The sequence below is a fragment of the Danio rerio genome, chromosome 3 (assembly GCF_052040795.2).
Source record: "Danio rerio strain M-AB ecotype USA chromosome 3, GRCz13ab, whole genome shotgun sequence".
NCBI classification, from domain to species: domain Eukaryota; kingdom Metazoa; phylum Chordata; class Actinopteri; order Cypriniformes; family Danionidae; genus Danio; species Danio rerio.
The window spans coordinates 24,673,943-24,699,352 of NC_141023.1; the positions used below are offsets into that span (position 1 = coordinate 24,673,943).

Sequence of the window (25,410 nt, forward strand, 5' to 3'; positions counted from 1 at the left end):
CCCATCAGATCCCCCGTTGAATATGTCAATTTTGGGGTTGGAGGACATTGTAGCTGTTTTTTGTAGCCTGTGCCTTTAAATGCAAATGAGCAGATTCTCCCTGCCCACCATTTCTAAGTGCTTGTTCGTTTCTCCTGCTTTGTTGCATCATATTAACAGCAGTCAGTGACAGAGACAGATCCAAATGAAGCAAAGATTCAGTTTTAGTCAAAATACCAAGTAATATTATTTGATGCATTTGTTGTGGAGTTTATTCAAGCCTTTCTGCAATGATGAGTCACACACAAATGCCCTTTCAAAGTTCGCAACACACACGCACACATTTATATTTGCGCTATGTTTACATGCAGAGAATGAGACAACATATAAGTTAATATACACTGCTGGATATCCATTATGCTACTGTACAAAATAATCCAGATTTAACATTCACATACCAGAACTGTTGTATGATTGAAACATTATGCTAGTATGCAGTTGTACTCATGCAAATGTGCTGATTCCAGCAGTTATAAATTACAGAGATTTCACCTTCATTATTTTATTACAAACATGCACTATTTGAAAAACATAGTACACCTGTAAAACTCATTCTTGGGGTGGAACTGATTACAGAGAGTTGGAACAGATATTTTAATCCCAGTTTCTTTGCAAATCCTGTTCTGTGGACATGTTTAATATGCGTTACTAAGGAGACATGTTAATATGCTCCTGTCAATTTGGTGGGTGGGGAAACCACACTATATCATGTTGCGGAGGGCCTCAATATCACTTGGATATGGATTCTATTTTAACGTCAAGAAAAAAAAACTGTTTATATCACTACAATATGACAGTGGACACATTTAACATACACACAGTTCAGTCCAAACAGCTTCCAAAGGTTGATGTTGCATTATAGTAGCCCTTTAAACCTGGGCAATGTCACTGCATTCTCTCATCAGAATAGAAGTAAATTACTTTAACTTATAGCACAGGTGTCAAACTCACTTTCTGGAGGGCCGCAGCTCTGCACAGATTAGTTCAGACCCTAATTAAACACATCTGATAAAACTAATTAAGTCCTTCAGGCCTGTTTGAAACCTAAAGGGAAAGCTGCAGTCACACAAGATTTTAAGCTTGCGAAATTCTGTCATGAGGCACTGCGAAAAGGAGTGGGAAAAGATTATTAGACAATTAAAAAAACCAGCGATAGGACCATGTGTTAAATTTCTGTAAACGGAAGTCATGTTTTGATCCTCGCTTGATCTCATGCAGTCACTTGATGCGATTTCGCAGGTCAGAGTTCAACGCAGCGAACTGCGAAACTTGACGCACGACCTTGCGTTTCCGGTCTGACGCATTCGTGTACGTATGAATGTAAGTCAGTGGGGAGAAAAGTGCAGTGTGACCTCAGCTTAAGTTTGTTGGAGCTAAATTGTGCAGGGTTGCAGCTCTCCAGGAAATGAGTTTGACACCCCTTGCTTACAACATTATCTAATAAAAAACTACCTTTGGTATTTCAGCTCTGAAATAATAAAGAGGCTATACCAAAGTGAGTCAGTGAGTTTTTAGTCCCTAAAGTTAATTACTGGGGGGAAACTGTCCTTTTATGATAAACATATGCACTATTTGTATTAGGCTAAATATTACTGTATTAAACATTATTTATTGATCATCAAATTTTAGAATTAAAAATGTAATCAGGGAATGCTTGCTGGATGCTTAAGAGCCAATGAGGTTAATTCATGAGCTTGTGCAAGAAACTGAGGTTTGACTTCAAGCATCAAATAGATTTGGTTGAGCTTGATCATATAATCTTGAAAACATTTTCAACTGAAACCATGTGATCTGCCTTGATTTATATTTTATTTATTAACTTTTTTTGCTATAAATGTATTTATTTGTAACATGGATGTGAATAAATCACAAAATCTTACTTTTGGGTTAACTAACTTTAAAAGTAAAATTAAACCATCATTCATTAACGTCATCGTACGGATCATCTTCTAACAAAATATCTGCTTTAGGGGGAAAATATCATTATTAAACAAAATCAGCGCAAATGTATATAAAGGTCGTCACGTTAATCCTTTTTTTAACATTCCAAAAAGACAAACAAAGCTTAACGTAAATAAAACTGGCAGCGGCGGCCATCATAAAACCAGCTGATATAAGTTTTTCTTTAATTGACTTACCGAGCCTTTTGAAATTCCCCTCAGAAAGTCGGGTTCTCAAATTAAGCTCTGCTGTTGGTCTTCATTTGGCAGTTAACTCCGTTAAAAACTGTGTAAGCATACTAATATCAAGTGGCAAGCAATTTCTCCTTGTTACCTACCGTCTTTGCTACAAACAACTAGTTTACAGACGATAATGAGCGTCGTGACAACAAGTCCCGCCCATTTAAAGGACATATACAATTGGTCGATTTCGGGTCACTGATCAGACGTCTGAAAGCTGTTGGTCAAAAAAAATAAATCTAGAAAAGAGAATTAATACATTAACATTACATTTTAACTTGTTAACTTTATCGGAAACATTTAATTAGCATATAAATAATTATCAAACTGATTATATAATTAGAAAGTATCAAATCAAGTATTTAATTAAATATTAGGTGTTAAAAGCATAGTTCATCCAAAAATGGACGTGGTGTTTATTAATTTAGTTGGTTTAATTTAATTTGTTTTTTATTGATTGTTTTTTTTTTTTACTCTTTAATAATGTATAACCTTTGACTTGGAGTTTATGAATGTCTCAATTACCACAGTTTCAGGGAGAAACATGTAATACAATATTGAAACTTATTTAAAAAAAAAACAAGGCATCATGGTGGTGCAGTGGGTAGCAAGATCACCTCATAACAAGAAAGTGGCTGGTTCGAGCTCCTGGCTGGGTCAGTTGGCATTTCTTTGTGGAGTTTGCATGACTACCCATGTTGGCATGGATTTCCTCCAGGAGCTCTGGTTTCCCCCACAGTCCAAAGACATGCACTATAGGTGAATTTAGTAAGCTAAATTGGCTGTAGTGTATGTGTGTAAAAGTGTATGGGTGTTTCCCAGTGTTAGGTTGCTGCTGGAAGGGCATCTGCTGCATTAAACGTATGTTGGATAAGTTGGCGGTTCATTCCGCTGTGGCGACCCCTGATTAATAAATTAACTAAGCCAAAAGGAAAATAAATGATTGATGCCTCTACAGCTTTACTTCTTGATTTATTTTATTATTATCATCATAATAATTACATTTATGCGTTTTTGTTTTTTGGAGTGAACAGTTCCCTCAATCCAGGCTAATTGATGTGCAGAGAAAATGAACACTGCTAATCTTACACCCTCTAGCGGTGAATGAAAATAGTTCATAGCATCATAATTGCAATACCAGAGATTAATAATAATTTTGGAATGATGCTTATAGAAAACATGACTTGCAAAGAAGAAAAAGTCTGATTTTATTTTTCTCAATAAATACATAATTCTAAAAACAATTCACTTTCTACATGAATTATATGTAAAAGCAATGATTCATTTCTCCTCTGAAAAATATTTCTTAGTCGAGTAAAAGGAACCACATTCCCGTGAAACCCCATAAACAGAAAAAGACCTGTCTCATTGCATTAGTTTAATTAAAATTCAAATATCATCAATTGCATGGCAATCATTAAAGCATAAAACAATCATAATTGAGTAACACTCAAACATATATTAAACTGTTGTATTTGATGAGCTGGTACAGTCAAGCATCTGACCTACTGATCATCAGCATTCTGTTGTAAAGATTATGGCTTTTAATTTCTCTAAAGGAGTTTTGCAATAGTGCAACAGTTTAGCACATTGGCCCTGCAAAAACATATTTCTCACATATTATGTAAACGATTCATTTCTCTGTAGTCATATAAAAACCACATGACAAAGCATAAAACAAGCAGTTCAGCAACAACACATCTATAATCAAACATGATACAAAAGGATTTAAAAGAAAAATGTGCACAAAACTAATTGTAAACTAAAGAATTCCTGTACAAAACAACTATGTGCTTAGTAAAAATCAGGAAACCACTCTGTGATTCTCATAACTGGGCAGGTTACAAGGTTCATGTCTGTCACATAAAATGTAGAATAAGACAAAGCAGCTGAGATTTGATTTCGTCTCTCTAGTCCTGTGAGGGTTTCGAATGAACAGACACACTGTTGCCTTATGATCCCATAGAAAGAAACCACCCACCCAGCGACTGAGCAACTAGAGCTGGTCACAATCCAGCACAATCCAGTATAAACCTTTTAATGTTTCTGGCACGTTAGGAAACAATTCCTTTCTCAGGCTTGGATCGAAAAAAGGCTTTGTTTTTACACATGAACTGACCCAATGTTTAGTGAGTTGTTTGTAACCTTCATCCTGCCTTCTGGATTCTAAAGTGTCTGTCACAGGTCAAAAGGACTCCTAGAAAGACTAGTGAGTTAATGGGGTATATGCATACAGACTTTTCATTTCAGTCAGCCAGCCTCAGGGCTTCCGGTGCATTATCATCCCATACTAAATCACTGCGTTTAAGATCTGATTTCTATAAAAATCAATGATATTCACTGCTTGGCTGAAATACGATATAAAGTGGGTATCAGGCTAAACAAGAAGCACTGCATTGAATTATATTTTTGAGCCGCCATGTCTTTAAAATATAGAAACCAATTTTACCTCAGTATTTTCAATGGAATTTCTGTGCTAGCCTGTTGCTAATGAGGGCGCATGCATTTAAATGGTCTTTCGTTTCTTTTTACGCTTTAACAGCCAAATAGATGCTCAAGTATATGCAACTGATTATATGTGAATTACATTACAACATCAATGCTGTAAAAGAAACCGTATGAAATTGAAAATAATCACTTAAAGTTTTTTAAAGTTCATCAAAGGCTGAAAAAAACTAGCTGTGCACATAGCTAATTTCTATAGCCTATACATTTTTGGAGACGTTTTTACATCGAAACATCTGATATTTGTTTATATGTAGAAAATAAGACAATTTCAGCAATTTTTTCGTGAATATTCAAACATATTATGTGAAGAAAATAAATCATTTAAACTTGCACTTCATAGATTCTTCCGCTAGAGGGGGCCACAAAACTCAACACAGATTATCTGTGGAACAAATAAACATTTATTTACATATTTATAGCCAACCAAAGTTTAAAATTAGTATGTTTTTCATTTATTTGTTCGACAGAAAATCTATTATAGACTACATAAAACAGTAGTCTTTGGGACAAAAGTCTGTTTTAGGATAGCTTTGGTGAAAGGTTTTGATCCACTTCAAATGTTGACTGTAGCCTAGGCTATGTGAACACTTTTTCTCTGGCCACAATGACCAGAATTATCAAGATGAAGGTTAAATATATTTAATTTAATAAAAGGAAAAGTTTCAAACATCACCAAAGTCATGGGTTTGATCACCAGAGAGTATGAACTACTTCTACAAAAAAAGTATACAATGAGTCTAAAGTAACTTGATTGGGTTACAGCACCCACTACATCAGCAAGCTTAAAATATGACATATTCATGCTTAATTCCCTTAACATTGAAGGCTTGAAAGCTTTTTTGAGTGTCCTACTTGATACTACTTCCTATTTATATATTTGACTATGAATGTATGTTATCTTATAACTTCTTTCCTTTTGCTGCTAACTTCGCTGACACACAAACAGGCTCTTGCTAACTTCCTGACTAAAGAGTTCCGGTTTCAACGCTCATCTACAAGACCCACATCAGAGATCCTGATGTCTGAAAGCCGAACATATCTGCATTCAAGCACACAGAGCATGACGGACCCAGTGAAAGCCTTGAAACATGAGCACCATCAGTATAGATCTTACATCTTTACATGCTGTGACAGGCCATCATAGTTCAGCGGACTGTGAAAGTGGCATTACAGGCACAGTATTGTCCTTTATGGAGTTAAAAACATTTATATATGTCCAATACTTAATTCCGTGTCTTGTGTTTATCATCTAGTAAAAAAGGTAGAAACAAGACATCATTTATCTTTTTTTAATGTGTGTTTATATATAATGTAATATGTATTAATATAGGGCATTTATTGTGTGTAGACATACACTGAAAGCGCTTCACAATCATGAGGGGGGTCTCTCCACACCACCAACAGTGTGCAGCATCCACTCGGATGATGCAACAGCAGCCACAGGACAACGGCGCCAGTGTGCTAACCACACACCAGCTATTGGTAGAGTGGAAAGACATTGATATAGCCAATTTGGTGGATAGGGATGATTGGGAGGCCATGACCGGTAAAGGCTGGTGAAGGAAATTCGTCCAGGACACTGAAGTTACACCCCTACTCTTTACGAGAAGTGCCATAGTATTTTTTATGACCACAGAGAGTCAGGACCTTGGTTTTTGGTTTAAGAGCCCACTGACAGTATAGTGTCCCCTTCACTTTACTGTGGCATTTGGACTCACACAGATCATAGGCATAGGCCACCCCTTGCTATAGTCTCTCTAACACCACTTCTAACAGAAACCTTGTTTTCCCATGTGGTCTCCCATCCAGGAACTGACCAGGCTCAACCCTGCTTAGCTTTAGTGAGCTGCAGGGTGATATGGCTGTGTTTTTAGCACAAATCTTACAAGTTTTATCATTAGGAAACAAGATTTTACAATTCTACTAGTCAAACAGTAGATTTGAACCATTTTTGAATCAATTTAACCAATTTCTTGTTTTGACGAGGTCACTTATAGCTTAGCATAATGAATTGAATCAGATTTTACCAATAACAATTCAACTCAACAATTAACAATTCAATTCAACAATTCATTATTATTATTATTATTATTAATAATAATAATAATAATAATAATAACAGAAAACTCAAGCTGTAAACAGGAAAATTCTCAAAACACCTTTAGGATATATTTGAGCAAAATACAAACAGTCAGATCTGATTTAATTCAGTATGCTAAGCTAAGCTTAATGTGACCCAGCCAGAACAAGCAATTGATAAAAAAAAAAAAAAAGTCTAGCAGACTTGTAAAATGCACATTTCCAAGGGAAGCGTGTTCTTTGAAGTATAACAAGTTTGTTATACTCCAGTTATGCTCCTGGATAAATATCGTAAGACAACAGTAAGTGATGCATTTTTTCACTAAAGTAGCAGTTTATACACCTTGTTTAGTTTAAAAACACAGACTGCGGTGTCTATTTTTTAGACCTTTTCATTTGTTTGTCACCACATTTTCTAATTACAATATCATGCAAATAATGTTCCAAACAAGTCAGTCCTGACATAACAAATATTCCAGGCAGATTTGCATTATAAAAACATAAACCACCAGTTTATGGAACCAATAAATATCTATAAGGATATAGCTTTCGTATCAAACCATCAAGTCCCTTTAAGTTATGGAGATTTTATGGTAATAGGAGTGAAACCTGGTGAAGAACACAGTTTTTTTCTTTCTCGTTTTTTTAAATATATATAAAAAAATCATATTAGTCACAAAGTGCCTAAATCCTTTTGCATAGTCTTGAGAAAGTCATACATTTAAATTTCAAATATGTTGATTTTCCTTGTTATTATATCTGCATGGCTTTAATCATTGGGTCATGAAGCACAACAACTTGAGGTGCCCTTCATTGTTCACCACCAATCACTAAATACTAGGCACAGTTCAACCAAAAATGAAAATTCTGTCATTCTTCACTTGGTCCGAACCAGATGAAAACTTATTTAAGTTCCTTTTTTTCTGTTAAACGTTGAACACTGAAGAATCTCCAAAAGAAAAGCTGCTATTTGTCAACATTCTTCAGAAAAGTAGAAGTTTAGCTTAGTTTAGTGTTTAACAGAGAAAAGTTCCTAAAAATTTCCTAAACATTTATAACCGCTCAAGTGTAAGTAAATGAAGAAATTTTAATTTTTTAATTAAACTCTGCTTAAGCCCAAAGCATAGCTAAATATTTTTGCGTTTGTTAGCATAGCATCCGTTGAACACATAGCCTTCACAGAGCTTCTCCAGTCTTTTTCTGATTAATAGTTTTAAGCATGGAATTTGTCTTTGTGCTTTATTAGAATAACACTGAGGATATCCAATATCAACATGGGCTTGTATTGTTTTTATAGTCCATTTCATAATAGTTAACAGTGCAAAATAAATCCTAAGCAAATGTTTAAGCGTTGTGTACCTTAGACTCAAGTAAGTCTTAGTCATGTTTGCAAAAATCATGACCATAATGACACCATAACTCAAGCTTGTTGTTGTTATATAATAAAAGTTACGAGACAAAAACAGCAAATAGGAGAGCTATCAGATTAAATCTAGTACCATAGTTGTAAGTAGGCATGGGATAATAACCGAATTCAAGATAGACCACGTTTTGGAAGAGTCAAGGTTTCAAAACGGTCAAAATTTTCTGTTATACTTTTCCTAAGTTATGTGTAAGAGTTTTTTTTTACACAGCAGTATCTTCAGCAGAAAAGATCTCCAAAGTTTTCATTTTAAATAGTAAAAAAAATCTGTTTTTGAAACTAATGAAGACAGTAGAAGTCAATGATTCATTTCAATTATTTAGCCTGACATGTTACAAAATATTATAAATGTTTCTCAAAATAAAATATATTATTTTCAATAGGGAAAAAAGTTTTTTACCAAGACATTTAAAAAGTATATATTTTAGACCAGTTATCTACATACTGTGACACCATGATATTTTTTCCAAGGTCATCATACCGCCAGAATCTTATTCTGGCCCATGCTTAGTTGTAAGTGCTAAAAATTGTTACCACAGAGAAAAAGTAAACAGTAGTTTTCATGTACACCCCTGGTACTTCTTATAGATACTTGGGTAATTCCTAAAATAATTAACAGTTCCTATTTTAAAAAGTTTTTAAAAGTTATAGGAACTATGAAAATATTCCTTCATAGCAAAAGACACAGTTTAACACAGGTAAAAACAAGGCTTGTGAGGAATAGACATACCGTCTGCACAAAGACTTGCAATTTATCAATATTACATATTTTCAAAACGGCTGATGGAGTTATGTACTGAACATTATTCTGATTTTTTTTTTATCAATGTTTCATCAGTCGATCAATCGGTACATTGTACAATTTTTTTACACTGTAAAAGGCACTTCTCAGGATAAACAAAATGCTACATTTGAAGCATAGACTTTTTGAACAGCATCATAACATAAGGAACTTATTGTGAATAAACTTATAGAAGGGATATGAAATGAACATTTACACATCCCTGCACAGTGGTTTCCAGTCCCGGTGACAGTCTGAAGCTCTATGCCTGACTGATGGCCACTATCTTGAGGACTGTTGCACTTTGTACTCGCAGTGAAAAATAGGAAAGTTGTGCACATCTCATGAGCTGTATGCAAAATATAGCATGGTCTTAAAACCACCCATTTGAATCACCCCTGTATCTATTAACGTTTGCCTTTTGCATATGGGTTTTCCAGCAAGTAGTGATATTTGTCATAGTTGTCCAGCAGGTATTTGGGAGCATACATATGCTCTTTGGGGTCTGTTGGTGGGTAGTCTGGTTCAGACCCATCAAACCAACCCCCTGTGCGTATTAAGTCTTTAATATAACTTAACTTCCGTTTCTCCCCATAATCCCCCCAACGTGGAAAGTCTCCATTCTGGGCTGATACTAGTTTGTAATAAATCCCTTCTGGTTTGAAACACCAAGAACAGTGCCATCCAGCATAATGAACAGGGCTTCCGATGGCCCATGGAATCAAAATACGTCCCGTAGAATTTTCGTACTCCCGAAATCCCGACATGGTATAATATGACCGGCGTCGAAGATAAATCCCATCACCCTTGTAAACCTTAAAAAGCATAGCTGCCGTGCAAGCGGATAAGACGTTAAGCGTTCCATACTGTCTCCAGAAAAACCCATATAAGGATTTACGCAAATGGATCCCGACCGGTTCAGTCCATCCATCGTAGAGTTTAAGGAACAGAATTCCATCTCGTGAAGGAATTTCATCTGCATCGTTCAAGATGAACACATCATCTGGTTTGAGGCCCTGAATCCTTGCCATTCCATTTTTGGTCAAATATGTGCGCAGGTAATCATCCGCAATCCAGCCATCCATGCGGCCACCATCAGGAAAATGGTCCAAGAAGATATAAAGAATCTTGTGCTTAATGTAATCAAATGTTCCATTTAGGATCAGATGCTTTAAGTACAAAGGTCTTGCGTCTCCATAAGCTGTAAAATTGGATTCGCAAACCAAAAATGTGTCCACGACATCTGCGAGTTCATGGAAGCGCGTGTGCAGGAGGTCAAACTCGTGGTTGATGTTAATGGCATTGATGACCCGACGTGGAATTTTTCTGGGTGTGACTTTCGACTTTGATGGGAGATTGGAATGATACACAACAGTAGGTATGCCACATTGAGGGCCATGCCAACCCTGACGACAGGGACACCGAACGTCCTTCTTGCCTGATTTGATTAAATCATCTTTGAGGGGGGTTCTCTCCTCATAATGTTTCAGTAACCTGCCTTGAGATGCAAGTGCAGCCAGATCCGTCCCCTCATGGAAGCACAATGCTCCAGACTCGGTGTGGGTAAAAAATGGTGTAGAATCATCACGAAGCTCAAAGATCTGCTTGTGAAGGTTTGTGACGACCTGTTTGGCATCTGGAAGATCTGGCAGGTCGACAAAATCCTTTTAGGAGGAAAAGAAATACAATTTCAAAACTGTATGGACCAAGTGTCAACTTTGAAACAAACCATAAAATTAGAAAGGTGCTCATGTTCAGAAAGCCACCTGATGGAGTGTTAAAGTACATCATGTATAAAACAAAAGGTTAAAATAAATAACTAATCCCAACCATGACTATTGGTTTGTCAGGTCAGGTAGCAGAACTCAGCTCTACCTTCTGATGGCTGGATTTCTGACGGTCTTGCTTGAAGGGGATGTCATCAGTTGGAAAGTTCCAGAGGAAACCTCTCAACATCTTCAGAGTCTTCAAATGGCTGGATGGAGAGGAGATCTCCTGCAGCAGAGAAATATTGTGCAGGGCTGTGTAGTAATGAAGGAAGGAAACCACACAAATCCCCAGTAAGCACACCAGGAAGACCTTATGCCTCTTTACTCTCATCCTGTAACACAGAGAGAAATTCTGTTAGTTCATTGAAAACAATAAATGAAATAAGACTGGAAGCCAGTCCACGCACATGCCACTGGGTGACTGGAGTTGAAAATACTTCAAACTTATCTCGAAGAACTGGTTTAAATATGCCAAATCAACCTGACATCAAAAACTTGGCATGGTGTTAATGTGATCAATCATTCGACAACCATAAACCACATTCATTGTGTGATTAATGCCTTGTGATACAGATACCACATTAGGCAAAGCTCTTTTTAAAAAAGTAATATGAGTATTAACAAGTCTTCCATGCTTGGACCCCTAATTATTTAAACTCATAAAGCTCATCCAGTTTAGTGACTGTGCAGATTTTTCCACTTCACTCAGAATCATGTTACCTAGAATCATCTGGCAACCAAAGCATCTTCTCAGATTTAGGGTGCTTTCACACCTGTGAATCGATTCAGTTGTTCCGAAACAGAGATTAAAATTGTTACATTGTTGCTCTTTGCTCTTGGAGCGGTTCGCTTTCACACTGCAAAGTTTCTAATCGGACCAAAAGAGCTAAAACAAGTGACGTGCGAGTAAACTCTCCTTACATTGGTCAGAGTGTCAGGGTTTATTTTGCAGCGTCCCGCTAAGCTGTCAGGAGAGGTGGTGGTTTGGTGGTGATTGACAGGGTGCGCGCGTGACGTGTCTGAGGAGAGACACGGTGGGGAGGGGTGAGAAGGGTGCGCGACGATGCCTATTTGATGACTGGGAGAGAGACGCGAGATTACCGGGAGATCATCCCTCGTTCGCGGGCATCCAGAGACTCGCAAAACTTCCCGCCCTACTCATAATTCTCTCTTCATATAGCCGTAAGCCTATTACATATCCATAAAACACTGTGATATAACCGCGCTCGGATCGGATCGCTTTCTCACTGCAATCGAACCGCTCCAGGGTTCGTTTCAATCGAGCCGAGACCACCTCATTCAAGCGATCTCGGAGCGATTACTTTGGCGCGGAACAGAGCGCGATTGCCCTGTTCACATATGCCAATCGAACCGCGCTAACTGGGCAAACGAGAAACGTTCCGAAACAAAAGTGTAGGTGTGAAAGCACCCTAAGAGTTCACATTTAGCTGATGATTGATAATGAAGCTTGTTTGGCATGCTGTCCCTGGAGAGAGCCCTGAGCTCATAAGATCCTCGAGCCAAGGGCTCCCTTTCGTTGCAGGGCGAGAGGGGAGATTGAGCTCAGGTAGATCTCGAAACTCCCCTGCTGTACTAGTTAATGAACAGATAGTGATTTCTCTTAAAAGATAACTACTTTCTAGGAGCATGTCTAAAGTGCTGATTTGGATTAGTCAACTTAAGTCGCATATTTTTGGACGGTGGGAGGAAACCAGGAGACCCGGGGGAAACCCACATGAGCACGGGGAGAATGTGAAAACTCCACACAAACATCAGCTGGCTTGGTAAGGACTAGAACCAGTTCTTGCTGTGAGGCATCAGTGCTAACTATTGGGTCATCAGTATAGTGACTTAGGAATCGTCTGATTGGTGTATCATGAATTGCCTAATGCATGACTAGCTGTGTTTCATCATAAGCACTTGATCCTCTTGAAATTAGTTTAGAAATAAACTTCACTTCAAAACAACAAATAGCAGAATTAAACAGCAACAAACTTCCATTAGTAATAAACACAATGGCACTCTGTGATCTCTTTTTGCACTGGATCATGGTTGTGGTTACTGTAATATCTAATTCAACACAATTTAGTTCTTAATCATAACCCAGCAGACACACAACATCATAAGATGTTAATATTTGGTTAGATTTAGTTCACCAGTGTCTATGGAAAATGTTATTTTGATGTCCAATAACAATGTAAAATGATGTTGATATTTGGTTGATTTCAGGTTGTGTTGGAAAGTGACCAAAATTCAACAATCAACTCAACATCTTAAGCAAACGCCATATTGACATCAAATACTGACACTTATTCGTCAGGTATGGCCACCAAAGTCCAACTTCTGATAGATGTCCTATTGGTATTGTCCACATAACATCAAGCTGTGATACAAGTAAATGTTGACATTTTGTTGTTTTTAGGTTGGAAAGTAATCAAAATGCAATGTCTGTCCGATGTTGAACATTGACGTCGGCTTCTCACATCAACCTGACTTTCATTTCCAATAAAAATGCAACCACCCACGACATTTGTCTCACAATGTCAATCTGGCGTCATGTTGACATCCTGCCAGGATTCTTATCTCTCAGCAAAATGCTGTTGTCTCAAGCCTGCCTAATACAACTCCATAGAAGTGTAGCATGTCAGACTGCGTAAGCATGATTCCTACGTCAAACGGTAACATATTAGCTGTCAAAATGTTGGATCAAAAGACAATCAAGACGCTCAAGAAAATCCATCCAGTCTGATGTAAACCATCCATGACCCACTTATAACCAGTTTTCTGAAATAATACCTCGCAACATTCACTATCTGCAGCAATAATTTTACTAACAACATGCATTAGAATGAGAAAGCAAAAAAGGTTTAGAGACTTCCCCACTGTGGTTTGCAGTGATCACGCTAATTGCGTCATCAGATTTGACGCTCCTATTAGTTCTTGGTATGACATTTGTTGTAGCTAAAGTCACAATGCAGGAAAGTGTCTGCAATGGCCTTTAAGTGGCTGTCAGTGAACATGTCAAACCAGTGATCACAAATTTTAGACTAGGATTCTGAAAGAATCCATAAGTATTTCAACCTAACTGTGGCTAGTTTTTATAAATAGATGGGCAGTGTTATGTAATATTAGCAACCATAAGAAAAGTTAGATGGAAAAACTGACTCGAGCACTTTAAATTGTGTAAGCATACTGAGGGAAAATACAGGATACAGTTAAAGACAACAAGATTCCACAATTAATTAATTAATTCTATTTTTTGCAATCACACTTCATAAAAACAGTCTGCAGAAACACTTTTTACATGTCATCAGAGCAGAAAATCATTAGCATAAACCGCATTGACTGAGAAGTTCCCATCTGCCATTAGACTTTTGATTCTGCCACAATGGTGACACATAGACTGAACATTTGTTCTTCAGCATTCTTGCATCCTCGTTTTCTTATTTAACGTCATCATTAACCACCAAAGTTCAACTTCAAAACTTAAGAATGGAGGATGCGTCGATGCAGAATTCACTCAAGAAGTCCCAGAAGTCATCGCGGCTAAATAAAGGAGGTGGGAAATGCAGCATTTTACATAGATTTACTGTTAATGTTCAGATATAGAATTTATTTTTCTCAGGACTTTCCCTAAATGAGATGGTAAAAGTAAAAATTACAATCTTAATTAAGGCATAACCATTTTAAGGGAGTTTATTTGATGAAATTGGCATTAAAATTTGTTTTATTTTTATTGTGCAACAATTGTAGGGTCTTTATGCGTAGTATATATTGTGAAAAGGGGAAAAACTATAAATCGTCATGTGAATGCTGTAGGCAAGGCAGTGGCGCAGTAGGTAGTGCTGTCGCCTCACAGCAAGAAGGTCGCTGCTTCGAACCTCGGCTCAGTTGGCGCTTCTGTGTGGAGTTTGCATGTTCTCCCTGCCATCGCGTAGGTTTCCTCCGGGTGCTCCGGTTTCCTCCACAGTCCAAAGACATGTGGTACAGCTGAATTGGGTAGGCTAAATTGTTCGTAGTGAATGAGTGTGTGTGTGAATGTATGTGTGGATGTTTCCCAGAGATGTGTTGCGGCTGGAAGGGCATCCGCTGCATAAAATCTTGCTGGATAAGTTGGTGGTTTATTCTGCTGTGGCGACCCCAGATTAATAAAGGGACTAAGCCGACAAAAAAATGAATGAATGCATGAATGTGAATGCTGTAATGTTTAAATTTCCATTTAAAACACGTGAATACCACAGGATGAATGCAGCTTGCATTTCTCAGAGGACACGTTCTGTGTTCTTGTGGTCTCCCAAGTTCATTCTTCTGAGGTAACTTGCCAATACCAGTCTCTACAAGAACACAAGTACTTTCTTAGCATTATAAAAACTGAGAAACACCCATGGGCTTTTATAGCTCCACTCTCTTTTGGAAAGAGGTAGTACAATCTCATCTGAATTTAAAGAGACAGTCAAAACAGCACAGTTTAAATCAAAGCCTTAAAGGGGAAGTCTCAAAGAATTCTGAAGCATTATCTGTAAGGTATTTTGGGTTGAAACTTTACATACACATTCTACAAACATCAGACTTGTTTTACATCAAAACAGGGCATAGGTCCTCTTTAAAATAAAGTGTGACCCTGCATAGCAAACTAATTGAAACTTCAGCTTCACCATTGTTCAGTCTTACTTGCATGTACTTTCGATCTACTTTACATTGACATTTAAATGTATTTTAGCAGATGCTTTCATCCAGAGCAACTTACAAATGAGGAAATAGGAGTGATTCGTCTTAAGAGGCAAATGATTAAGAGAAGTGCAAGTAATACTAAGTTTCAGATGCTGAAAAACTACAAACTAGAATTGGAAACATTTTTAAGCAGGATACAGCTGGGGATTCATACATGCGATTAAAAGGATCCGTCTAAGAAAGGTTTTGGAAAGTTTTCTTGTGCTTCTTTGTGATAGTAAAATGCAACACTTATTTACCAACCTAAGGCTTCTGGAGGGAGGCCATTTACATAAGAGCAAGGGGAGGTTGGAGTGTGCAGTGACCGTGGTTGATCTGTAAGCTAGAATATGTTTCTTTAAGTTAATGCAGGCTGATAAACAGAGGGTGATGTGGGCCATATCTGCTGCCTGCATGCACACATTGCCAAAGGTATGAGGCTATCTGACATGACTTGCCATTCAACTGATCTTTAAAATGACAGGGAGTGACTTCGAATAACACTCATGAGGAAACCATGGCGAAAATTGAATTTATATAAACTAATTAGAATGTGTGTCAATTTGAAGGACATTTGTTGTTAGTGCACATCATAAACACACCTAACAAAGGAATTAATGAAATCACTTAGGGATAGTTCATCCAAAAATGAAAATTCTGATGTCATTGTTTACTCGCCCTTTGTTTGTAATGAGTAATGAGTTTTTTTTGTTGAACACAAAAGCAGATATTTAAAAAAAAATGTTGGAAACCTGGAACAATTGACTTCCAATGGTTGCACAATTTCAGTTTTCTTCCAGATATATTCTTTTGTGTTCAACAGAAGAAAGTAAGAAGGTTTGCTTTTATGCCTGTTCCGATTCGATTGTCCCCCCTCGGTTGGTTTGTGTTCACACAGTCTTTTTTCCTTCTCTTTGCATCATCAAGCTGCTGTTTAGTGTACAGCTGTTTCTAGGTGAAGGCTATGAAAGCAAAGCGCTAAAATGGAGACGTCCGCATATAACTGTCATTCTGCTTTACAGAATCTTTTGCTTGTGTTATCAAAAACAAATACAGAGAGCCACTATGCGTCTATCTGCCACAAATAAAAATATATTAAAATCGTTCAGAACATCACGCAATGTCTACAGAAGTCGTTTTTGGTAAAGACAAGCAGACATTAACACTTTTTGCACTTGGTCAGTCCCGCTTATCACCAAAGAAAGTGATACACAGACTTACACACGAACGAACGTTTTAAAAACTAAAGTTTGTTGTACAGTTGGTGGTTCACTTCCATTATTTGGTATGATTGCACTCATGTCAGAAGTGAACTGGACCAGAGTTCGCAGGAACTGTACCCAAGACCACCTCAGGTGGACTCAGGTAAGATTCGTGGGTGCAGTTCAAAAGACACATTCACACTAGCTAAACGTACCTTACTTTGACGTCAAACATACCCAAGTGAAGACCAAAAGTAATACACAGTGATACACTTAATAATAATAATTATTATTATTATTATTATTATTATTATATTATAATAATAATTAGCATTATTATTATATAATTATTTATTATATAATTATTATTATATTATTATTACTATTATTATTATCATTATTATTATAAAAACATATTAAATATAGATAAATATTAATCATAAATATTTATAAAACTAATTCTTAAAAAATATATTGTAAAAACTCTTTCATGGTTGTTTTTCTGATTAATAAAACATTTATCGTTGGCTCATTTTTTAAGCTATTAATTTATATTTCTGATCAGGCAAGCCTGGTACATAAATGGATATTTATTTATTATCTCCTCACCATATTCTCACATTTATTTGGATCTAAACTATATGAATTTCTTTGATTTTACAAAACAAAATGTGGGGTAAAAAAAAAAAACGTAATTCATAAACTAAAATCATCATGTTCATCGTCTTCACAAATATATGCACTTTAACTGACAATGGTACAATAAAGACCAAATGAAGTAAAATAAGGCCCTAATGCTTTTATTTCTCACCAGACAACACACAAAAGCTCGAAGATTAGAGTTAAATCATGTAAATGAATAAGTTTGACTAGACAATGGAAAATATAGGGCAACGCATGACTGTTGATGATGATGATGACAATGATGGCTTTTGTGTCACACACACCTATGCTTTTGTGTGGGTGCGGTGAGTATAAACCAGGCTTAATGGTGTGCAACACAAGGGTGAGACCAGCATAAACATTTTTTAAATAGATGCCTAGAAAGGAGAATTTTTGCTCTTTTTTGACACCATTTAAATTAATGAACCTTTTAGCCTGTGCACATTTATTTAGGATTATTCTCTTTATTTATTTAATTTTTTTCTTTGATGTCACAGACAATTCTATGACAGATAGGATTCAGTTCACACCACCAATCACTCATTTCTATGGTCTCCACTAAACAGCTGTGTTTATTTATGTATATTATTTATGAGACTCCATCTAGTCCAAAACATTCATAAAGTATTAACTAGAGCTACAGGTTAAACAAAGCTGACGAATATTAAAAGAAAAGAAAAAACATTCTGTTGATCTAATGCGACATCATGTGTATTTGTTTAATCAAAAGCTTTGCCACAGCCTTGAGAAGAACGCTTTTAAATTCCTTGTGACTAATCATATCTCTAAGTTCAATCAGCACACCTTGAAAAACATACCAACATTCACAAGGACCTTCTTTTTCATCCTTATGTATGTTTTGTTTGGAAAATATATAACACATAATACACAGCACATAAAACATTGCTTTTTCTTATGGGGTGTAAAACACATCCACATTTTTGCTATTTTGTAAAACATTAGCAAGGTAATGTGATGCTGTACATTGAGCCTCAGACAGCATTGTTTCCTCATTCTAAAGTAAATTCCGTGAGTGCAAAACACAAACAACAAAAACACTGACTCACGACCCACACATGCTCTACAAACACTTGCTGTGTGTTCAAACTACTTATTTAAAAGCTGTTTAAAAGCTTTTAAACACAGGTCTTAAGGTTTTTTGACAGCTTAATTGTTTTATGTTAAAATCCACTTACATTGTTACCATATTTGTAAAAAATAATTAGGTTAACTTAATCGATTTGTGTTGGGACAACATGAAGCAATCGTGTGGAAGGCAGCCTTTTCCATTGCTGAATCATTAATTCTATTGAATATAATTATTTTTAAGATTATATGTGTAATTGTAATTATTGTCATTTTTATTTTATTTTTTATTCGACTTTTTGTCAAAATATTATCTCTGATGCATTATTTTAGATGTAATACCCTTTTGTTATGTTAGGGATGAAAACATCCACTGAATTTAACTGCTGTAAAAATGCATAAGTTAAATATTTTAAACAGATTTATAGAAAAAGAAAAATCAACCACAGTCCTGATTAAAACTACTAGATGTTTTTAAAAATAACAAGATTTTAACTCTTTTTTTGCCAAATTCATAAATGATGTCACTGAAAAAAAAATTAAATAAACACAAAAAGACGTATTTTTAATATAAAAAGTAATTGTGGACTGGATTTTGTTTTACCTTTTACCTTTTTGGACATGTGAACTATTAGTAACAACATTGGCTTTAATGCATTGTTAGATTTTCATTGTTTCTCGTTAATTAACTGTTGGTGGCTGTATTTGCCCAATTGGCTTCCATTAAAACCACATTTGATGGTGCATAAATACATAAAGTCTTTGTTTTTGTTTACTCCATGTAGTTCTGGGAGCCGAGATGAATATTTTGATTTTCTCAGACACATCAAGGTAAGTGCGCAAAAGGTAGGGCTGGGCGATTTGGCCTAAGATTTATTGAACATTTTGATTTGATTATGAATAATGAACGATTAGTTTATTTTTTGCCTTCATAGTTCACAAACAAGTTTTGTACAGTAAAAATTCTCACTTTGAATTAAGGGTGCATTACTTGATTTTAAAATAATTGATGGAAACCCCACACCATCTACTGTCTATGTTTATATATTGATCAACGTTGAACAACTGAAATTACAACCCACATTGCCTAAAACCAACAGCCAGTATTTTCTTATCAAAAAGTGAAAATTAATAACTTGCTGCACTTTTGAAAACAAAATAAAATATTTTATGTTTTTTATAATAAAAGTAGAAAATAAGCAGTATCTCTTCTAAATAAAATAACCCCTGTATATAGTGTAAATAATATTTTATTTTTTAACATTATAATAAAACAGAGCATTTTTTGCATCTTCAGTAAACAAATATTTTAATGTAAGAAAGATTTTTAAAAGTAATAGAAAATATGCCTCACAGCATCTCTGGCGCAGCTTCCAATCATCATCAGTGTAGTGCTTGACTAGAGTAAGGCTTGACTAGAGATGTTATTTGAAGCAAATGTTGCAAAGTGGATGCAAAAGTATAAATATTATCTAAATATATAAATATAAAATACTTATACAAGTATAAATATAATATAAATCAGCATGCTTTTTTGTTAGGTTTCATGTCGGAGTCAGTCACAGTGAGGGGTATTGACCTCATGAATGCTGCTCTGGACCAATACGTTAGCGCTTGATATTAACAGAGATGGGTCACATCACGTGACTCCACACGCGGTAGGGAAAGTAATTGAAATAACTGACCTGGAAATTTTTGATCAATTATAGGCTCTCAATGTTGATTTTGATTATTTTTTTATTAATTGTCCAGACCTAGCAAAACGTCACTCACACACTTAAATTTGCTGTTGCACTTCTTATAAAATCCAGGAACTAAGCTTTTATTTGCACAGGCCTATCTACAGGTCTAATGTTGCCAACTGATGATCAACAGTAAAAATGACAAGTTTTATCTTCTCCCAACAGGGAAAACCACCAACAATCAAAAATGCCTGATCATAAAATGTCATGGTTTTGTAAAAAAAAAAATGTAGTTATAATAGAAGTCAATGGGGCAAAAATCACCACCAACAGTAAATTAAGGAGAAAAAAGTCAATCAAAAACAATGCATTACAGCCAATGTTGTTTCACATGTCCAAGACTTAAAAGATAAAAGTTAAAAGATAAAAAAAAAAAAGTTAGCCTACCCAATTCACCTGTACTGCATGTCTTTTGACTGTGGGGTAAACCAGAGCACCTGTAGGAAACCCACAACTGAGAACATGCAAAGTCCACACAGAAACGCCAACTGAGCTGAGGATCGAACCAGCGACCTTCTTGCTGTGAGGCAACAGCACTACCTACTGCGAAACTGTGTCACCAGTCCACAGTTACTTTATTGAAAATACGTCAGTTTGTGTGCTTTTCTTCACTAAATAAGTGACATCATTTATAAATTTGCCAATTAAAGACTTAAAATCCTGTAACTTTTAAAAGCCTTTAGTAATTTTGATCAGTACTGAGGTTGTTTAACAGATTTATGCAAAAAAAATTTAAGAAAATAATTATCTGATGCATTTTTACAACAGTTTAAGTCAGTGAATGTTTTCATCTCTAACAAAACAAAAGGGTAGTCAATTTGCCCAGAGTGTATTGTTAAGTTTAAAAAATTCAAAAGCATTTTCCCAAAATATGTGTCAATATAAGGTGTCACCAAAAATCATTCTTCTAGCTGAAACACAGAGAAAGTTATGGCCAAATGAAGACTCAAAAATCACCCCAGGGTGAATGAAAACATCCCCAACAGCACATAAGGGTTATCTATTATGCAACTAGAGTCTGAGAGTAATACAATTTCGGTTCTCTGTATGTCCTGTACATGTGAATGAACTGACAATAAAGCTGACATTGACTTTGATATGAACGCTCCAGGCTGTGTTTGATTGGCCACAATGTTTTCAAAAAGGATTACAACAATGGCAGTGTGTTCCCTGTATTAAACAGGAGATGTAGGGAGACAAAAAAGGAGCAGTTTTGTGACGCAGGCAGTCATGCATGGCCACTGAGCCTTCAAAGCTTTTCAGAAAGAAACAATGCACAGGTTATACATTAATTCAGAACCTCCCTAAATAATCTATCTTTTGTTAGTTTAATGTGCCATGTATGTACTTTGATAAACAGGGGATCTACAGCAGAAGGACAGACACTGGACAACATTTTGAAAAGACACGAAACAAAGTGGTTTCCTTCCTTGTTCACACAAGGTATGCAAAAAATGAGGGAAATGTTTCAGCATAAACAAGACTATCCTGTCTATCCATCATCTTTTACATATTACCTATATTTTGGATCTCACAGAACTGTTCATTTGACTCTTGTTTACCTCGTGCTTTAGACATGCTGGTTAACAGACTTTGAATGTCACGGTTGAAGAAAAAAAGTTCAAACTGGTACAATGTGTAGGCTGTAGTTTGACCAATGAATGGACACTTTATTTGAATGCAATTTAAAATGCTGATTCGAGTTAAATGCAGTCAACAAAAATAACTAAAAACTAAAATAAAAACAAAAAAAAAACAAAAACAAATAAATGTTGAAAATAATCTATAGACACATCTAGCCTCATTTCAACACATTCACTTGCTGTAAATAGAGATGTAGAGTGAAAAAACACTATGGTAAAAGTGTTATAAACACTCAAAGGGTGACTTAACTTTATCTAACGTGGATCTAAGTAAATTTGTAAGTTCACACCTTGACCCTAAAGCTTGACATGTCCTGACCCTGTTCACACTCTGTACTAATTAGCATACCTTCCATTCCCAACATTTATTTGCAAATGTTATGCACGTTTATTGAATATATAGTGTTACTGATGATTTGTCAATGCAGATTTCTTTTACATGCCATGAAAATATAGTTGAATCTGAATATGACACTTTTAAATCAGCTATGAAAAGAGGAACTCTCAGAGATGTCAGTGTTTGTCAATGTCAACGTTAAGCTTCAAAAGATCCAACTCTGACTCAAGGGTTCCTTCGCTGAGAAATCAAAATATAAAAGGTCATTATGCTATAAAAACATTTAGTAAGTTTGAGAAATCAAAACTTTTAGTCTGAAAACATTTTATATTGATGCCGGTCTCCCACAATGACAGCTTGTAGAAAAAGTGTCTCTTTATAGAGTGGAGAAAATACGATGTCACCTTGTAGGCTAATCAGCTGCTAGCATAACACTGCTTCCCTCGATAAAATTCCCATGGGTTTTTCCCATAAAGTTTATGATTGTATTAAGCTCTGTGTTCAGACACAGATGATTACACGTATATGTTTTGTTCAATCAGATTTTACAAGACAATAGAACTTTTACGACTTTTGGATCCTAAATGCAAACACAAGAGCTGAAGCATTAGGCTATGGACAAACTACCCTGATGGTATCCTGCAACATCAGCACTTGTTTCCAACACCGTTTTGAGCTTTTTTTATTATATTATACTCCATGCTATAAAAAAAGACAAATATACATTTGCAGTTAGGCCTACATTCTTTATAGATTGCTTTACAGTTGTTTAGAAAGTTTTAAAATACATACGTTTTATAAATGTGCCTTCGTATTATTCTCACTAGACATATCTGAATAAGTTAAACTCTGACCTTCTACATTACTGCCTGTTTAGCCACACCCATTGATTTACATATAGAAATTAAGATTTCATTTAAAACAAGATGATCTTTGAAAACAATACCATGGAAAAATACAGTAAATACATTGCCTTCTTTCTGAATCCAGCCCACATTTATGAATTTATCAGGATCCCAATTTGCCACTCCCAAGGTAGTGGCTATTCTTACTGGGGTCCGTCAAACACAAACCAAAATTACATTAATCTAAAATAATAAAGACCAATACAAAAACATAAAAACCCCAAATTCATACATAACATCCAGATCAACAATCCACTTAATACTGTGCCAATAAATATTTACAATTTTTTGAAACCTCATTTTACTTGTTACAAAGCATGTAAAGTCTGATGACAATTCATTCCATGTTTTCATTTCTCTTTACATTACAGTCCATTGCTTTGCATTAGTTTTTGAAACAGAAAAGACAAAAATTGATGCCTGGTGTTGACTAGTTAAATCATAATTAGCATTACTATACAAAAGTTAACATTACAATATACTAAGAACTCTTGAGACAGAAATATTTCTTATAAAACAACAAAGAAACAATTACCCCATTTTTCACCAATAACCAACAACCCTAAAGTTTTATGCATTTTCATAATATTAACCCTTCTATTGCAGCGTACAACTAGTCATGCCACTCGATTCTGGACTGTAATTTATCCACGTCTTTACTTGAAGCCTAATTTCCTCTACCTGTTCAAAAGCACACTCATAACAGGCACATTTAATTGTGGTTTACATTTAAATTTAAAAGTTTGATCCAAACAATACTTTTGATTTTTGACAAATTTAAAACCATCTTATTCTGTACCCCCTTTACTACTAATTGTAACTCCTCGTCTAAATCAGCAGATAATTTTTTAATTGATGGAAGAACTTGGTCCTTTAAATCAATGCAGGGGTGTCAAACTCAGTTCCTGGAGGGCGGCAGTTCTGCACAGTTTAGTTCCAACCCTGCTTTAACACACTTACCTGGAGGTTTCAAACAAGCCGGAATGACTTAATTAGTTTGATCAGGTGTGTTTAATTAGAGTTGAAACTAAATTGTGCAGAGCTGTGGCCCTCAAGGTACTGAGTTTGACATGTGTGATGCAGTAAATTCATTTAAAAACGAGGCACAATTCATCGCTGTATTTTCAAAAAGATCCAAATTAAAAGATGCAAAACTAGGAAAAACGGTCAGCCAATCAAAACAATGTGTGTATTTCTTTTGAGTTTATAATGCAACATGACTGTTCAAAGGCTGAGGTCTAACAAGGAGCTAAAAACAGGACAATTACTTCTATTTTATGAAAATAAGCAATTTTCCACTAAAATGCAAACATTTTCTATTGTTATTAAATTGTTCTAAGTCAGGCTGTCCAAAGTCGGTCCTGGGGGGTCCTGGAGGGCCAGTGTCCTGGAGAGTTTAGCTCCAACCCTAATTAAAACACACCCAAACCAGCAAACTAAGCTCTTACTAGGTATACTAGAATCTTCCTGGCAGGTGTGTTGAAGCAAGTTGGAGCTAATCTATGCAGGACACTGACCCTCAGGGACTTAGCTTGGACACTCCTGTTCTAAGTAAACAGCCCGGGTAAAATTCTCTATATCATAGTCTTTCATCAGAAAAAAAGATTATTTAACATTTCAGCAAATACAAAAACTAAACCCAAACCCATTGCCAATCATAGCAAATAGAATGACAAACATTCTCTAAAAACAGATGAAAAAAATAAACAAATAAATGCAAAATAAACTTGGGGACCCCGTGGCTCAGTGGTTAGCACTGTCACCTCCCAGCAAGAAGGTTGCTGGTTCGAGCCTTGACTGGGTCAGTTGGCATTTCAGTGTGAAGTTTGCATGTTCTCCCCGTGTTCGCATGGGTTTCCTCCGGGTGCTCCAGTTACTCCAAAGTCCAAAGACATGCGCTATAGGTGAATTGAATACACTAAAATGGCCGTAGTGTGTGAATGCGAGAGTGTATGGTGTTCACCAGTACTAGGTTGCAGCTGGCATCCACTGCTTAAAGCAGGGGTGTCCACACTCAGTCCTGGAGGGCCGGTGTCCTGCAAAGTTTAGTTACAACCCCAATCAGACACACCTGGGCTAGCTAATCAAGCTCTTACTAAGCGTAAACCATATGCTGAAATAGTTGGTGGTTATTCCGTTGTGGCGACCTCTGATAAATCAGAGACTAAGCTGGAGGAAAATGAATGAATGCTCTAAACTTTAGCTACCCTAGACTTTAAACCTTCCTAATCAACCACACACACACACACACACACACACACACACACACACACACACACACACACACACACTAAAAAAATAGATTTCTTTTATGGACTAAGAATAATAAAATATTATAAACTA

General features: G+C 36.0%; 2 protein-coding genes and 1 long non-coding RNA gene across 9 annotated transcripts in view; 1 reads left to right on the forward strand and 2 right to left on the reverse strand.

The window, feature by feature from the left end:
• LOC141381198 (uncharacterized) overlaps positions 1-2,337 on the reverse strand; it is a 63,218-nt gene extending 60,881 nt beyond the window's left edge. For all 7 annotated transcript variants that reach the window (XR_015480797.1, XR_015480798.1, XR_015480802.1 and 4 more), the window contains exon 1: positions 2,178-2,337. This is a non-coding gene — a long non-coding RNA (uncharacterized LOC141381198). The remainder of the gene's footprint in view (positions 1-2,177) is intronic.
• Positions 1-25,410, forward strand: part of LOC147845623 (uncharacterized) — an 807,608-nt gene that overhangs the window by 597,859 nt on the left and 184,339 nt on the right. The gene's annotated exons all lie outside the window — the stretch shown is intronic.
• mgat3a (beta-1,4-mannosyl-glycoprotein 4-beta-N-acetylglucosaminyltransferase a) overlaps positions 6,847-25,410 on the reverse strand; it is a 33,462-nt gene continuing 14,898 nt past the window's right edge. Inside the window, 2 exon segments of the mRNA NM_001020649.2 lie at positions 6,847-10,674; positions 10,886-11,111. Of these exon segments, the coding sequence (NP_001018485.2) occupies positions 9,418-10,674; positions 10,886-11,110 (1,482 nt within the window). The 5' untranslated portion in view covers position 11,111 and the 3' untranslated portion in view covers positions 6,847-9,417.